Source organism: Mytilus trossulus, chromosome 1, assembly GCF_036588685.1.
Source record: "Mytilus trossulus isolate FHL-02 chromosome 1, PNRI_Mtr1.1.1.hap1, whole genome shotgun sequence".
NCBI classification, from domain to species: domain Eukaryota; kingdom Metazoa; phylum Mollusca; class Bivalvia; order Mytilida; family Mytilidae; genus Mytilus; species Mytilus trossulus.
The window spans coordinates 9,725,253-9,743,213 of record NC_086373.1 but is presented as its reverse complement, the minus strand read 5'-3'; the positions used below and the strand labels follow the sequence as shown (position 1 = coordinate 9,743,213).

Below are 17,961 nucleotides of genomic sequence, written 5' to 3'. Positions count from 1 at the left end.
GTATTGTTCTGTTCCGAACATGCTAAATATTAATCTGTTAGTTTTCTCCTTTGAATTGATTTATATTGTCATTTCCGGGCCTTTAATAGCTGACTATGTGGTATGGGCTTTGCTCAATGCTGAAGGCCATACTGTGTCATATGGTTTCTTGTGGAGAGTTGTCTCCTTGGCAATCACATCTCCTATTTTATATAAATAGTTGTCTCCTGACTGATGTCACGTACAAAACGTTTTGATTCATAGACATCTAATTAGCGTGTTGTATATATAGAGTTGTTTGGTATGAATTGAAATGACGAGTTGAATATTATATATATGTAATACCTCACGTTTGTTTGAATGTTACAGACTATGAGGACTCGCTGAGGAGGTAAATGTATTTAGCACCTACATGTTGCTAATTTACTTTTGATCAATTCAGACATCTTATTAGCAAGTTATATATATATATATACAGTTGTTTGTTATGATTTGAAATGATGAGTGAAATATGTAATACCTCAGGTTTATTAAATGTTATAGACGACGAGGAGGTAAATGTATTTAGCACCTACATGTAGCTAATTGACAGTAAAAGATGTAAAATATGTAGGAAGGTGATGATACCTCTCTTTGTGAACAATATTACATTAGACATTGGAACTTGTGTAGGTTGTCAAAGAGGACCTATGTGGTTCATATGCGGGTTTGCTGAAATATTGTTTCATTCATTAGAACTTGTATTGTTTGTCACAGGGGTTTTCAAAAAATTGTTTTACTCACAAAAACTTCATTTTTTTTCCCCAGGAATTTGCATATTTTGCTATTAATGGTTTATTTGTTTCATTAATTTACTTAAATGTATCATAATTCTACCCATGAGTCCAAGAACACTTATTTCTAACCCCTTATGTAAATATTATTGTTGAAATAAACGGCAGTTGTAGAAAGTGTAGTATTAGACCTACAGTTCCTTGGCATGTTTCCAAGGACTAACCCCTATATAGGTCAGATACTAACGGCCTATAGTTTACTTTTATTTTATCTGTCTGATAGTGTTATATGTTTCCATAAGGTGTGACATGACAAATGTATACACATCATGCCTAAAGCACCGGATATTTAATTTGGCAAACTTCATGTTTAGAATCATGTTTCTCTTATACAGGGCATTATAATAACTTAGAGTAGTAAAGGACATGTCATATATGTTTAGCTTAGAGGAAAGTGTAATGACATGAATTAATACTTTTATACTTTTCTGTACTTGGTCTTATGTATTAAAATGAAGATTCCGGTTTTCCTGAATAAATTCTCTGTTATCAGAAACCATATTGGAGTCTCAGAAACAGATGCCCCAATTATAGCCTTAGCATAGTAACATAATTCATTAAAAAGTCATGCATAATATAGTTATTATGCAACCACAAAAACATACACAGAAGTCTTCTGTCTCCTCTTCAAATAGGATGTACTTATGGTAAATTTGAAAATGGTTTCTATTTGAGTTTTGCTTAAGAGCACTTTTTGTGACCAATTCATACTTGGTTTCTAGTGGAGAGTTGTCTCGTTGGCAGTCATACCACATCTTCTTAATTTTTTATCAGTAGTTATTAATATACATTAGAAAATTCCACTTTATCTCCTTTATTTTGATTTTATGGAAAGGTACCTGTTTCAATTAAAAATAGACCATATTGGGAGATCTGCTTTATAAAGTGTAAAAACTTTTTTCATTTTAGTTTAATCAAGCACAGACATATATTTTAATATTTGATATTTTTTTTTATAGACATTTGATCAGTACATTTCATTTCACTGTTAACTTTGATTTAAATGTTTATGTTCTTCATTTTGGCCAGTGTTCACAAGCTTTCTTGAAGACAAATCAAATGTACTTTTGTATATAACAAATTTGGGGTAGCGTTAATAAACAAAATAATAAAGATTAGTATTATTTTATCTCGTTTCATTCTTTGTATGAACATAAAGTTACACCACATAACATTCACATGAAGTTTACACAATTACTTTTATTATTCACACTCAAGATAATCATAGATTTAGTTCACAAAAGGAATTCCATTTTAATATAAACATAAGTGGACGTGTCTAGGCGGCTTGTCCTTTGTGAGGTTCTGATAGCCATCTGCTGGTTTTATCTCCAGTTCTCAATCTGTCTTTGTCCAGGGTTTACAGTTATCTTTGGTCACTCAGGTAGAAATTGACAACAAGGCCTAACAGGTATGATTTACCTGTCAAGCTACCATGTGACCATTGTCCTGTCACCTGTCCCCCGTTTGTCTTTTGTTGACAGTATGAAAACAGTTAGTTTGACTCAAGCTTTAGGTCTTTATGAAATAATTGGTCTAAAGATTAGGGATTTGCTTCAATGAGAAATGTAATGTCATACAATTTGACATAGATTGTTAAAAAATAATTTAATTCCAACACCCAAATTGTTTGTTATAAATCCTATAATATAGATTTGTTAAATACCTATGAATAATCTTTATATACACTAAAATAAAGATACAGGGAATTTTTTGGCAAATTATTAGTTTTGTCCTTTCTATTTGATTTTTTATAGACACATTGTTGTAGAAACAAAAATTAGACCGAAAGAGACTACAAGAAACATTTACAGTGTAATCTTTAATGCAGAATCACAAAAGTCTTAAATCAAAAGTGCATTAAAAAAATCTGGCAAACAAAATAAAGAATGAATTGTAAGTTGGAGTAAGAGCTTAAGAGTGATTATAACACACATTAATCATATTAGATAAGGAAGACATATAGATAACAGTAATATTGGTTAATCTTAAGTACAAGTATATCCGATTTATTTTAATTATCTTAATCAATCATATACATGTATTACAATGTAGTACTTATTACATCCTGGATCAAGATTTTCCCTGTTTTATTTTATTGTGTTAACCCCTCACTCAGTTTGGTTCAACGCAGAAAAAGATAGGACCGATTTCCCTGTTATAATATATAGAAGATACCAAATCCCACTAGAATTTGAAATATTAGAGACTTTATCTGTTACAACAGTCCATAAAACATTAAGGTTATTCAGCATTAAAGACAATTTTATACAAAATTGAAAATTTAACATGTATTAGTAACATTTTTGCATTGAAGAATTATGTATTTTAATGGAAATATATTTCTGTACATTCAACATAACCTTGGATTTGCAGTTATTACATTTTATTGATTTCCAAAATCTGTCAAAATTGCAGTTTTGAGTTTTCTTGAGGTGTTTAATCGATTATTTGTTAAGAAGTAGGTCATCTGTTAGAACCTCACAGTACCAGTACATACATGAAGTGTTATACTCATAAATCAAATAAAGGGGGAAAGACTATTCTAAAATAGCCTCTATTCTGTGAAATATATACAGGGGAAATGACCAAATCTCTTTGCTAATGTTACACAGCTTAGAGAAACAATCTCTATCAGGTCTTTTATACGTGTTTGTTGTTATAAATAGAAGATTAAAGTTTGGCTTTAATTTCCAAAATAATTGAAAAAAGCTCTTTTGATCTGTTATCGTATAAAATTTCTTCCTTTTATCAAATTTTTTCCTTTTATCATTGATTATTGTACTGTCAATCCTTTATTTATACCAGCATAATGCCATGTGTATGGTGTAAATATTAAATGTCTCATTTGGCAGATGTTCGGACAAATCTGCGCTGACTTCCACATTCATTTATTTTCCCACAAAGAATTATATTTCCCATTTGCACACACTTCTTGTGAAAAGACCCAGTAATGGAGGGAAGGTATGGATAATGATTTTCATTCAAAGTAAATCAATGCAGCCTGATTTTATATTTTTTTGTTGACATTCTCAACACATGTTACCACTGTCACATGTCCACATCAAAATATGAAAGATTGCTGACAGATAAAAACATGAATATGATATTTCATATGCTAATGTTATAAATTATGTACAGTTTTAATATTGGGTTATTGTGTTACCATAGGGTAGCTTATTTATAAGGTCAAACGTGCAACTCAATGATTACATAGAAATTAAGTTCATTGAAATTTTCAATAAACTATCTATCTGTTACAAGGTGTCTCCAAGAGACTTCTTGAAATGAGTTCCAGAATTCAATATAATTGGATATCTAAGTCATAGTTGTTGAAAGCAAAGTGGAATTCTGCATTTTCCCTCCTATTACTCTCTTTTCATTTTCAAGCCAAATACAAACAAATTTTGAAGGCAACAAGAAATGTTGACAATTACTTCAGACTTCCTAACATTCATGTATTCACGTATTTACGTATTTATGATAGTAGAAATATTACTGTTGCCATTGTTAAATCTTAATTTGCTTGTTTGAAACAAATCTTGCACTCCTTGGCCTCCAAAACAAAAATATTATTCTCAGCTATAAATTGTATTAACTTTCTTTATGCAAATATTTTATATTAAAAAATTGAATTAAAAGGTCTATTTGTTTTGCATTATTGTTCAATATGATGTGCAAAACACATGTTTGTTTGACTATAAGGATAACATAGAACAATTGTTTTAAATAGGGATTTATATTCATAGCATTCAAAACATGTAGATTAAAAATCTTATGTACCAAGTACAAACTAAGAATCTATTATCATATCATATCTGGAGTTCAAAATACAACCTTTATATATGGTTTTTTTGTGGTATATGTTTTTTTGTGGTAAATGTTGGGCATATAAAAGGAGACAATGTAAGAACCTGTTTAACATGTCAAAATAGAAGATCCACACAAATGTTATTGCCATTTTGACATAAAAATTTCATCAAAATGTCATGTGGTAAAAACGCAATGCATTATTGTTCTTTATGGCTGTACAAAACTTGCATGGTTTCTCTAATGAAAATGTCACATCTTTATGGCTGACAGGTGTTTTTATTTCTATAATTATTATTTTCTATTGCAGGCAAAAGAGGGAAGATGGACAAAGACCAGCCATTATTGTCCGATTGATCTGTATTCTGGGTGAGTGGTCAGCAGACTTTAGCCAATGGCTAGGGCAATAAAATGTCATTATTGTCTTGTGATAATGATCAGTGTACATAATAGATTCAAATTAGATCAGGACTTCAGGGCAATATATTGACATCACACTCCAAAACAATTTCCTCAAGTAGTCAAAAATCTTACATTACACTTTTATGAAGCAGAATAAAAAGGTTCTGTTTCAAATTATGATGTATGTTATTTTTAATATCAAGCAAAATTTGTTACAGATGTGTGAAGTAAGATGTTTCTTGGCATATTTTATTAAAAAAACTAGTTCACTCTGTGTAGACAGTGGGTAATACATAAAGACCTAGATTCAATGCATTCACCAGTTGTGATTTCTTTGTGTGTGTTTTTTAATCCTAAAGGTTGCAAACACATTAATCATAGATTTTCATAAGAGCCAATATTTCTTATGTTCCTTTGTCCAAGTGCAGATCTCGGTCAGATCCAGTAAGACCATAAGAATGTAATATAAAACCTGTTCTCCCAGTCCAATGTTTGTATACAAAAGTACAGTTAGAATAGCTTTAAAATTGAGGCACCTTGAAGGGAAATATCAAGGACAATGATAATTGTAAATGGAAAACATTGCAAAATAACGTACATTACCCATTCAATAACTTTAGAAAAATTGATATTTTTTAAAATTTAAATATTATTTAAAGGTGCAATCTAAATTTATTCTGTGATATAACAGTTAATAGTGCTTTTTTCAGATTGACAGTTTAATCTCTGAATAAAGATATGATAAAAACTTTGATATTTTGTACTTTCACTCTGACCAAAGTACACCAGTTTTATAATCTGCTAATCATGCATGTATATTTTTTGCTTAATAATGAGAATTTTAGTAAAACTTTATTCTTAAACCATGCCAACAATTTTATTCTCAACACTAGTACATTGTTAGTGCAGAAGATTTAAAATGAGTTGACACAAACTTGGCTTTTTGAAATAGGAAAATCAGGGTTTTTAGTTTCCACTAGTAATGTAATGAAAGTCAAATAGCACACGGATAGGCAGAAAAAGCTTCTTTTTTTTTTATATATATTTTCGATAAAATGAACCATTTCCCAACCAAAATTACAGCTAGGTTTATTTACTTACAGAGATCAGAAGTTTCTCAATATTTAGTAAATTTATTGTGATTTCTGCTAAATGATAAGAAAATTAAAAGGAGCCATTCATAATGCCAATTGAAATAAGTAAATGAAATAAACAAAAATTAAAGAAATACAGAAGTATTTTTCTCCTTTGGTAACCTCTCTTTGTTCAGTTGATTTAAATGACCTTGAACTGTTTGAGTCAGCTGTTTGTAAATCTGGGAAAATGATACTTTAAATATAGTAACAAAACAAGAGAGTTGTTGGGGATTTTTCAGTATTTTTGGTATTCTTTTGTTGCTGAAATTTTAATTAAACATTTTTTTGCTCATTGATTTTACCAATTGTTTTCAAACTGTTTAGTTTAATAAAATGTTGTCCTAAAAGAGGTATAAATTTCATCCTGCAATAGATGTAAAAAAAAAATGAACTCTCTAAATTTCAGTGTAAAGACATATTGTGCATATTTGAACACCTATTAGGATCCTATTTAGATATATTGATATTCTGTTTACCATGGAGAGATTATGAAATTGATATTTCCTTGAAGGTGCGAAAAGTGAGAAAACTCATTTACACCTTACAAAAGGGTGTGTATAAATGTGCTTTCTAAACAGATTTATCTGATACCTGCGTCATTGTTCTGAAATAACAGCTTGAATAATATAAAAAATAATCAAATCAATGTAATGATCTTTACATACATACTTACTGGAGGTTCTTTCTGATTGCTTGACATGTTTACTGACCCTGACATCACAGTTTGGAAGTTAATGATATCAATGACAGTTTGAAAGAAACAAAATAAGAATGATATTAAATAACAAAATCTAAAATAGCAGAATGTTCCCCTTGAATTAAAATTGTTTTGCAGAATAATAGAAGTATTTGACTATATATGTTGATTTTTCTACGTTTTACTTATATATTTTGATATTTATAATAAAGAGTAGTTTCTATGTTAAATATTCACAATTTTTGGACCAGGGAGAAATGAGAGGTTGATATTGTAATGACAAAGATTTAATGTTGAACCCTCATGGCATACACCATTATTTTGTTTTAGTCATTTGGTTTCTGTCTCTTTCATGTCTAACCCATGTCTCCTTTTATTTTATATTAAGAGCTTTCTTGTTTTATCAATCATTGTGAAATGACACACCAGCTTTATATGTCTGATCCTTGAAGTTGAAGTTGTTGGAATACATTTCCAAGTCTGTAATCTACGACAATGTTTTGTTCAATCCTTGCAGATTTTGAAATATATTGTGAAGTCTGCAATCTGTGACAAAGTTTAATCTTGACTTTAAGCCAGACAGCCATTCCTTACAATAGAATATACAGTAAAGTATGATAATGTGTAGGTTCTAAAGCCACCTTTATACCTGTGGTTATTGTTAGTATGAAATAGACTGAAATAAACAGACATGTAATACATGACAAAGGACACGATTCATAATTATGTCAAGTGTTGATTATTAACGTGCATGTCACTTCACAAAAACTCTTCAGGAATAAGTGTTGTTTTTGACTCATGGCCAAGATAGTATAATGACATATTGTACAACTTTCTGAAGTACACCATGTTTTATTTGGTCATATTTATATAGAAGAACTATCTTTATGAATTAGATTGTGTTTCTGTCAATGATCTTGGAGTTAAGTCAAAGGAAATATCAGACAGATGAAAAGAAAACAATTTTGTATATGAAATATGAAATATACACAGACGTTTTTACCTCTTGATATTGTATCCATTCTTCTGGCAATTGAGTACAGATTTATATGATTATGTGTATTTATCAAAATAATTAACTCTCTGAATTCTTATATAACTTCTAAAAATTCAATGAAAATAGCTAAATTCTTTTGTAATATTTAATTTGATGTCCCTTTCATAGCTTGACTACAAATCTTCTAATGTTTTATAAGGTTCTTTGCATCAAACTCTCAACAAAAAAGATGATTTGGGTGTAGTGATAGTCAAAATAAGTAAGGGTGGGTCTGTTTAACTATGAATAGAATTTGTCAAGACATTTAAAGTGTTTTACACCACCAGTTTCAAATAGTATATGTGTATTACATCACACTTTAAAGTGTTATACATGACCTGTTTCCTATAGCATCATTACATGACATATTTTGCTGATCACATAATGAATCAATTTCGGCCAATGAGTGTATTTACCAAAAAATACTGAATATTTGGAAATGGGAAACATTTGTGTAATCAACATATTTTGATTAATTGAAAAATTTATAATATTACATACTTCCAAATAAACTTTACTCTTGTTTGATAAAACTTTATCAAGAAGAAATGTTAACAAAAGATTCTATTTCATACAGCAGCTCTTTTTGAGACATTTTTCATAGGTTTTATATTTAGAAAGGTACAACCTTGAGCATATGACTATTTATATCCTTCAGTAATCCCTAAATTTTAATAGCATTTTTTCATCATTATTATTTTTAAAATAGCAGCCTTCTAGAACTATCTTAAGTTACAAGTACACGAAGGTTATCAGACAATGTGTAAAGGTTATTTTTGACTGATGGAGATAAAATACTAGTAAGTCTGACTTGGGTCATGTAACGAAGCATCTAATAAGTTGTACAGGATTGGTTCTTTAATTTATATACAAGTAAAAAAAACTGATGTTATACATTATTGTCTCAGTCGGAGTCTGTATATAGAATTAAAAAAATAGTATCAACTTTCAAGACGTAGTTATCTGTTAATTACTAAAAATAAACCTAAATACAGAATTTTAATACTTCTAGTCCACTCGCATGTTTGCTCAGTCATATTTTTTGTTGTTAAAAAGTTAAATTTACAAAAATTTGAAGTGTTGATGGTTTTCCAAGTTACTGGTACATTAAAAAATAAGTCAAGTAGTTATTAAAAGCTCTACTTATAGTTGGGAAAACTGTTTGAGTAGGCTTTGATAAACAGATCCTGTTATAGTTCATAACGACATGATTAGCTCCACTTAGAGACAAAGAGATTGTTGAATCTTGGACAAACTTCATCTTTTCTTTCTAATTTCCTGCTGTTCTAAATTCATATCACTGAAGATCACAAATTGGGCCACACTTAAAAATATTTTGGTTTGCCCAAACCCTACCCAAAGGTTGAGACAGTGGATAGGTAGGTAGGCATTTTCTTTTTTTTTTTTTCAAAAAAAGAAATTGAAGTATCAGATGTCTTCATGCCTATTTAATTAAAAAAAAAACTTCTTCAAATCAGGAAAATAAAAGAATTTGAGAAGGCAGCTTTTTTCTGGGTAGGTAGCGTTTGGGCAAACAAACCTTTTATTTATTATGGCCTTGTTGAATGTAAATTCCATTTAGTACCTTGTTGCATTGACTTGCATATTTAAAGATATGGTGTTAGGGGGATAAAGTGAATAGTACTATAATCCAAATAAGGCTTATAAACATTATATTTTTCAACCTGTTGTGAAATCATTTAAAGCCAGCTGTAGTTTTACTGTGATTCCCCTAGTACCTTGATAGAGTATGAACTTTGGTACTAGCTGACCCTCATATTACTGAATCAATATTAGTATACACTGTATTAGCATAAAGAACAGCTGTACAGCTTTTGACAGATGTAGATTATTGTCACCTAACTCATGTAATTAATACCCACATATTTTATATTTGGTATAATTTTTGTAGAGATTTGTTTAATACTAATGCTGGCTTGTTTACTAGTCACGATATATTGATAACTATATTGACACTTGAGTATCAGATTAATGATCAACATCCGAGAGATCAATGATAAATTTCTCATATACTTTACCTCCTCAGCGATGTAAATATTTTTCTACGTTAATCAAACTAGGACCCTTTTGTCCAGAAATGGACCAAGGATAAAACTTTAATTAAATATAATTGTATTTTGAAAGCGAAGTATTAAATGTATACACAAACATAGAGTTAACTTTAGGTCAGTACAATTTATTATGACGTTTATCAACATATGTTGCCAAATGTAGATTCAACGTAATCTCTACACCGAGGGCGATTGACCGAGTGTGCTGAACAATAACATCTTGTACTTGAAGTAGTTTACGTAGGAGTCTTTACACAGTACTGTGTTACCTGTTTTTAAATAGACCGTATGATTAAAGGTGAGAGCAATGAATTTGTTATTGGCTCACGTTTTCCTGCGAGGAACATATCCTTATTTGTTTGACGTGAGCAATTTAAACTGAATAATAATTGAACTGGATGTTTATCGTAAGGCTTAAATAAAAGCCTAGTCTGCACAAAGGCTGTTTATACCTTACGCATCATAAAAAGAGATTGCGATATACGTCAACATCATCGTAACATGACAAACACCCAATAACAAAATTAAAGGCATGTTATTATTGGCTACACTAAACATCTGAACTTTTTACATTTTTATAGATATAACAAGGCATTGAAATTTCCTGGAACCTATTGATATAAAAATATTGTTGATTCAACATTTAATTGTCTGAGATCTATTTCACATGTCAGATTCCTAACCATCATTTACAATAGCCTTTGTTTTGTATTTAGTAAGAACTATTTTTTTCATGACTTAGAATTAACCTTTTTCGCATGAACTATTGTTCTGTCTGCAGGATATAGTTTCTTGAACCATGTTTATTTTCTCCTAATCAGATTGAAAAGTTCAAAGGTTAACCTATCATTTATTTATTAAGTAAGGTCTCTGACATTTAGTGGTGCTACTGGCCTAATGTTATATCTCCGTATTAAGTAAGGGGACATACACCATGTAGCATATAATTAAATCAATGTTATAACTGACCATTGGCCCTTGGGGCACCTGTACTAATAAACATTAATTAACCTTCTAAGAAAAAGGTTGACCCTACTTGACCTTTACGATTTATAATATACAGTAGGTCAGTTTCTGTCAATCTGTATGACCACAGAACATCCTGATTTATAAATAATTCATCTGTCATTTTATATGTGGTTAGACCACGATAAAGGAGTTTTATATATGCATTATAAGTAAAACCTTTGTTTAAAAATGAACGCTGATCTATTATATTCTATCTATAACTATAATATTATTTCATGAGAACTTTGAGTATTGAAGATTCTGGATCTGATCAGAACTTATAAAAATGGTATTTTTGCTTCAACGCTAAGCAAAAGCATTTAAAAGCAAGAGCAATGGCTTGTAGCTTGTATAGTCAGAATACTGAGTTCTCAAATATTTTTCTTTAGTGATCTTTGATGAAATTACGCTGGTCCTGACTCTTATTTCTATTTCAAAATACAGAATTGTGTAGGTGCTGTGGTCAAAAATTTCAGACAACCTGTTTTTTCAAGAACTCTGAGAATACGTGTATGAGTTTATACAAATTCCTGAAGACTTCCTCTTCTGCTAGCTATAACACATTAAATATCTGACACAGCATGTTTTCATGTTTGTCTAGTAATTAAACAAGATGTATTCGCATTACATGTTCATCATGAATATTCATCAATCTTTACATTTGAACTTTAATCCATCAAATATCAATTTATTCTATGAGACAAGTAATAGTTTGACATTTAGAAAGTCAAACTGTTTAAGGAAATTACACCCTTCAGCTACTGTTGTGGCTAAACATTTATACCACTAAGTAGATATGAAAAAGGATGAATCATACAATAAAAAATTACTGAACAACTAAAAACTGGTGATTAGAGAGGATGACAAGATATACGAGATCTGATTCTCAACTCAACTCTAGCACTAAATCTGGTGAATAAAGAAAAGATATAAGATCTTTCCCTACTAAGCACTTAAAGGCAAACTTTTATACTTAAAACAGTCGAATAAACTACCTAAATAATAACAGGATTGATTCCAAATACATTTGATACAAAATAATTACTCAGTTGGATGTGTTACTTACTTTGATTGTTGACCACTAAATTTTATAAAGTAAATATATTCAAAAGTATTTTAAAATAATAAATTATGAACACAATGAATAAAGCAAATTGTTTAATTTTATATTTTAGAAACAGAGACAGAATGAAACATGCCCTGTATGCCATGTGTGAGACTCCACAGAATAATCTGAAAATGTGTATGGTAAGAAAGATAACTCTGAATGAAAATTAGATAAATAACTGAGCATGTTTTATAAATGTAATGATAAAGAAAACAGATACTTTGAGGAAAGCCATACTAGTATATTTGCTAGAGAGTCATTTCTTTTGCTATATTTGATAGATGAAGGGATTGATCTCCCATATCACCTTGAAATTATTCAGGTGTACAGATATAAATTTATTGATAAAAGTTTCATGCTTAACTTCATTTACAACTATTTAATATTTAAACTGATCAAAGAAAGATAACTCTTGGTTATATATAAAGATTTCATATACTTGTACTTATTGGACATGATATGCTAATGAGCTGTGGAGTAAGTTAAGTGAGAAGCTAAAATTAATGGAATTATGTTTAAATATTTACATGTTAAATGAAATTAGAATTATTAATAATAAAAAAAAATAAAAAATTCAAAAAAACATCTGAATCTGTCAAAATGTTGATTTTTCCTGAATTTTATTTTACATTCATGTCTAAATGAACTTATCATAGATACTAGGACTAGATTTATTATATATGCCAGACGCGTGTTTCGTCTACTAAAGACTCATCAGTGACGCTCGAATCCAAGAACGTAAAAAAGGCCAAAGAAAGTACGAAGTTGAAGAGCATTGAGGACCAAAATTCCTAAAAGTTTTGCTAAATACATCTAAGGTAATCTATGCCTGAGGTAGAAAAGCCTTAGTATTTCAAAAAATTCTTCCAACTTGGTAATTCTAGAAAGGTATTTTAATGTGTCTAATAATAACCTCTACTAGGAAGTGATAAAAACATATTCATTATTGGAAGTATGCAAAAATAGCTGAAACTGAACAATTGTATACAGTGATTAACATAACCCAATAAGATATCATTGGCTTATAGAAATGCTGGCTCATTGTGTATAAGGGATTTTCTCTTTTTTAGAATGGTGATGAAGTATATGGTAAAAATGTAAAACATGATTTGAGAGCAGTTCTGAAGGAATTCTTTGGTGATAAAAATACAAATGGAATCAAAAAGCAGTTGTGAGTAAAGGGAGATAACAACAAGTTTAAGAAATATCAGGGGTTAATAATTTTGTCTGTATATCAACATAAATTGTATTATATCATCTCTTTTGTGTGTCTTCAGTGCAGAATAAAAACAAAAGAAATCTGATATTAGTCTTAAGAAAGTATTAAATCAAATTAAATAGACAAATAATTATTCATTGTTGAAATCCAGTGACAAATATTTTATGCAATTCAAGATAAAATGAAATAAGAATCATTGGGATTAGCACCATAGTATATACTTTTAATAATGAATAATGAGATGTGGTATGATTGTAATAGAAATATTTATTCACCAAAGACCAAAGGACAGGGATGAAACAAATTATATATTACTGCAGAACCTTCAACATGGAGAAACCATATATACTTAACAGAAAAAGGCCAAAGAATTATTTCTTTAATGTTGTTTGAGAGGCTTTGTGTTGGAAATTTGTTCAGTAAGTGTCTTTTTCATGATTACATAGCTTATCAAACCAGTATACAGTTATGTCTTGGGGGAAATGTACCAATGCCTTATAGGGCTTTAATTCTTTACTTAAGATTAAGGGAAACTACATTTGTTTTTCAGAATTTTGTCAGAATTCCTAGATTTGATTTTAGATGCATTGTTACATGTTCCTGTGCAGACCAATGGCCACTCTTCATTGTTACATGTTCCTGTGCAGACCAATGGCCACTCTTCTGGCAACAAATCAGACCCTGGTCCATCAAATGGATTGGAAACCACTGAAGCCAAAGGTCCCTTATGTAGTCATAAAACAGAATACTCATTGAAACCTCGTTCTCCCGACGGTCTCCCACAAACCTCCAACAGTCCAGTTGTAAACGGGCATACCCACCAACCATGCCAAAAGTGTTCACAAAGTTCTTATCATTTATTTAATGATGAAAGTAAGTACACTTTGTTAAGAGTGTTGTCAGTCAGCAAACTTCTGTAACTCATGATCACACCTGTGTTATGAACAATTTTATATTTTGATAATACTTCCAAGGTCAAGTTTGAGGGTATTTGTCATTCTTACATTGATGTCCAGTGATTATGATTGTACCCTCAATGATTTTCAAGGAAGTTAATTTATAAACAAAAAATTCTGCATCAAAATGGTAGATTGTAACTGTATCACTTTTTCTCCCTTTTTCCAATGGTTCAATTTTTTAAACAGTAATTAGTCCCCTACTGGCGAAGTCAAAGGGGACTTTAGGCTTGAACTCTGTATCTGTCTGTATGTTAATCTGTCTGTCCAGCATGTCTGAATCAGTTTTCTAGACTTTTTTCTTCATGCTTGAAGATATTGACTTGATATATTGTTTAATCATGACAAGTTACAAGTTTAGTTCAATTTTCACAATTTTAGCTTTTCTCCTTGTCCAGTTCAAGCCCTTTTCCCAGAATTAAATTATTGATGAAATACTTATTTTAAAATTACGAAAAAATGTTCTAGATTTCTGATTAAATGGAAATAACTCATTTGGTAAAGACATTGTATTATGATAAATGACATTTTGGATTTTTTCCTCTTCATTAGTAAATTGTTTAAAGAATTTAGTGGTAGGTTTGTTTGTTATTTAATGTAGTTTACACCATGACAAGTCATAGATCAAGTTAGAATTTTGTTCCATTACAATGAATTTTTAACTGGTAGGCGACAATGTTTTGCCATGCAATACTCACAGAATGAGTGTTATTTATATCATGCACTTTGTATAAATAAAAGTTGTTCTGTTGGTTTTTTAAATTTTTAGTCTCTTTTGTCTTAATGCTTCATTAAATCAATATTTTCCTTATGGTCCTTTCGTTTATTATAAGAGCATTAATTTTGATGTTTCAGATATTTGGCTCTGTTCTGTCAAATGCTGTTGACTTAAAGCAGTTGAAGTTCATTTTGAAACTTCACGATCCTGCCTTACAGTTAAAAAAAATCCATGTGACAGTCAGTTGCAGGGCATATGGGTTAACACATGTCTATAATTCCGTTTTAGACAAACAGTTGTTTTATTAGTGTGTATTGGTTAGTTTCAGATCATGTTTCTATTCTGGATGTTATTGAGACCTTCTGTAACTGGACAGGCATGACATTGGTGTCATTCTCCATTGGGGTAAAATTTGCACAAAGTATAGTAGAATCCAAGTGGCTACTGGCCTGCTATCTATATTTCATTTTCTTCTATGTCTTTTTCTTCCACTTAGGTTGCACTTACAATCCAACTATTAGTTTCAGCTGAAAGGGAATGGTTATTTAGGTAATAAATCAATATAGTTTTCAGGGAACTAGTACTAGTCACATAGAAAGAAAAACATTAGTGCCAGAATTTAATTTCAGAGAGTAGTTATTCAGAACTTTTAACTTGATTTGTAGAATCTGATATATTTTTATATTTCATTGAGAAGAAACTTTAATTGTTATAATATACAACCCTTCAAATTAGTAGATTTTATTGCATTTAAACCCTACTTTTTGTAGATTTTATTAAACTTTAACTTTCTACTTGTAGATTTTAACCTACCACATACATGTATATTAGGACAAGTTTTAGCAGTACAATCTTTAGACAAATTAGATATAGAATGTGTATACCCCTTGTTTCTGAAGGTCAAGGAACATTTAAAACAACATCCAAAAGACGGGTAAGGACGACAGATTATCTTGTTTGTACAGAGTAGAATTTACCTACAAAATGACATGTACTAACTTTCAACAGAGATCAGAATAACATTATATATACTATTTTGTTTCATACTGTAAAGCTGTACGTTTTCAAAGTTTTTATTTCACAAAATGCAGAAATAAGTGAATATGATGCCACAAAATATTGTCTGTTTAATAATAGATTTTACTCAGTCTAAAAAATATATGGTATTTGTTGTAGCCAGTAAAAGTAAAACAATAGTAATATTATATATTCTTTTCAAACAGTGATAAATGGAGTTTATTTGGACCTTTTAAAGAAGACTCCTGGCTACGACCATGTATAGACACTGTGATAGAAGATAAGGAATCTTTGGAATATGCTGTAGATATGGTAGGTCTAGGTTAAAAAATATAAATAGATTATTGAAGGTTTTTCAAACAAAGAAAGAGCCTTGAGATGAGATGTTGTTGAGAAATTAAGACCATTAATAATTTAAAAAGTTTATAGCTATTTTGCCTATGGCATCATTAATGTTTTCATTGCACATGCACCTTTAGTTCTAGATATAATTTGCTATCTCAAGCAGTTAGAATATTATGAAAAATTACCCCCAAAACAGATCAAAAAAAAAAATATACAAAAAATAGGGATAAATATTATTACACACCTTGATTTGTCCTAATATTCTCCCAAGACTTTTATTTCAGAGCCAGGCTATAGTTTAGGTCTTATCTGGGGTTGGGGGGTGATAATATTCAGATTTATATGCATTACTATATGTCATGAAAATTTTATTCGTATACATTTACAATGCAAAATTGCTGAATACTAGAACAAACATAAAATGTGTCTAATTTATACAAAAGTTAGGTTAAGTTAGACTTATTAATGTACATTTTGCAATGACACATAAATGATATAAAAAAAAAATGTATGCCTTTCCATATAAGATAATTTGCATTATCATTTACATAGGTGGAAACTAATTTGCTTAGACCACCATATTCTCCAAAGTTTACCATATACAGTCTGAGACCATTGTGACAATTCACCGTTTCAGAATCTAATGCATCCTGGGTAATATTTTCAAAAATGTACACCGAAACGTCGTGATTGGTAGAAAACGTCCAAATCAATGGAAATTCAACCAATGACGTAATGTTATTTTCACTTTGGGGTACGAACAATGAAATTACCCATGATGCTTTAGATTCTGAAACGGCCAATTGACCTGACAACTCAAAGAAGATGTCAATCAACAACAAATATTATGATTTTATTTCACATTAAAGGATAATGCTAGTGCATTTTGAAGCATTTCTTGTTCTTCCATGGGTTAAGATAAAAATTGAGAAAAACACAAATCTATGTTAACTTCATCAAATATACAAGTGCATGTCTCAAGACACAATGCTGATTGGTATTGGTTGAAGAATTATTTTATCTCCACTTTGAGCACACTTAGTTTTAGATAGTGATCTAGAGCTAGTCATACAAGATTGTTGATGAAGGGAAACAAAAATGTGACCACTTAGTAAATTTTGGTTGTGTGGTTGCTGTCTTTTATTCCATTTCTGACATTTTGTAGTTGAATAAATCATAACAAATTAAACCTACATCAAATAATAAATAATACTTTTTGTAGGTGAAGAGACACAACGTATCAAAAACGTTACAAGATTGTTCTTTAATGGTGGCATTACAGAGATTGGAAAGGTACTATAGATATTTATGGTGAACTTAACATGTAAAGGCCATACAGTGACCTATAGTTGTTTTAATGTCTGTGTCATTTTGGTCTCTTGTGGACAGTTGTCTCATTGGCAATCATACCACATCTTCTTTTTTATATGTAAAGATTTGTACTTTAAATACAAATGTAAGCCAATCATTTAAGGTGCATGTATATACTTTAAAATAATACATTTTCAACAAATATATGCGTGATAAATTTATCATTTTGATAATCTTCATCAGGATTAGGATTTTCAATGGTGAGAATATTAGCAATAATGATGTCTGCAGAGTAAGAAATCTTCTTCTTTTAC

The 17,961-nt window shown here is 30.1% G+C and overlaps 1 protein-coding gene across 1 annotated transcript in view; it reads left to right on the top strand.

Annotated features, from left to right (window-relative positions):
- The window catches only part of LOC134714706 (inositol-pentakisphosphate 2-kinase-like), a 56,756-nt gene that overhangs the window by 34,609 nt on the left and 4,186 nt on the right, over nt 1-17,961 (top strand). The window contains exons 7-13 of the mRNA XM_063576212.1: nt 4,933-4,991; nt 12,149-12,221; nt 13,152-13,252; nt 13,851-14,173; nt 15,776-15,908; nt 16,198-16,303; nt 17,559-17,629. Coding sequence (XP_063432282.1) covers nt 4,933-4,991; nt 12,149-12,221; nt 13,152-13,252; nt 13,851-14,173; nt 15,776-15,908; nt 16,198-16,303; nt 17,559-17,629 — 866 coding nt within the window. The remainder of the gene's footprint in view (nt 1-4,932; nt 4,992-12,148; nt 12,222-13,151; nt 13,253-13,850; nt 14,174-15,775; nt 15,909-16,197; nt 16,304-17,558; nt 17,630-17,961) is intronic.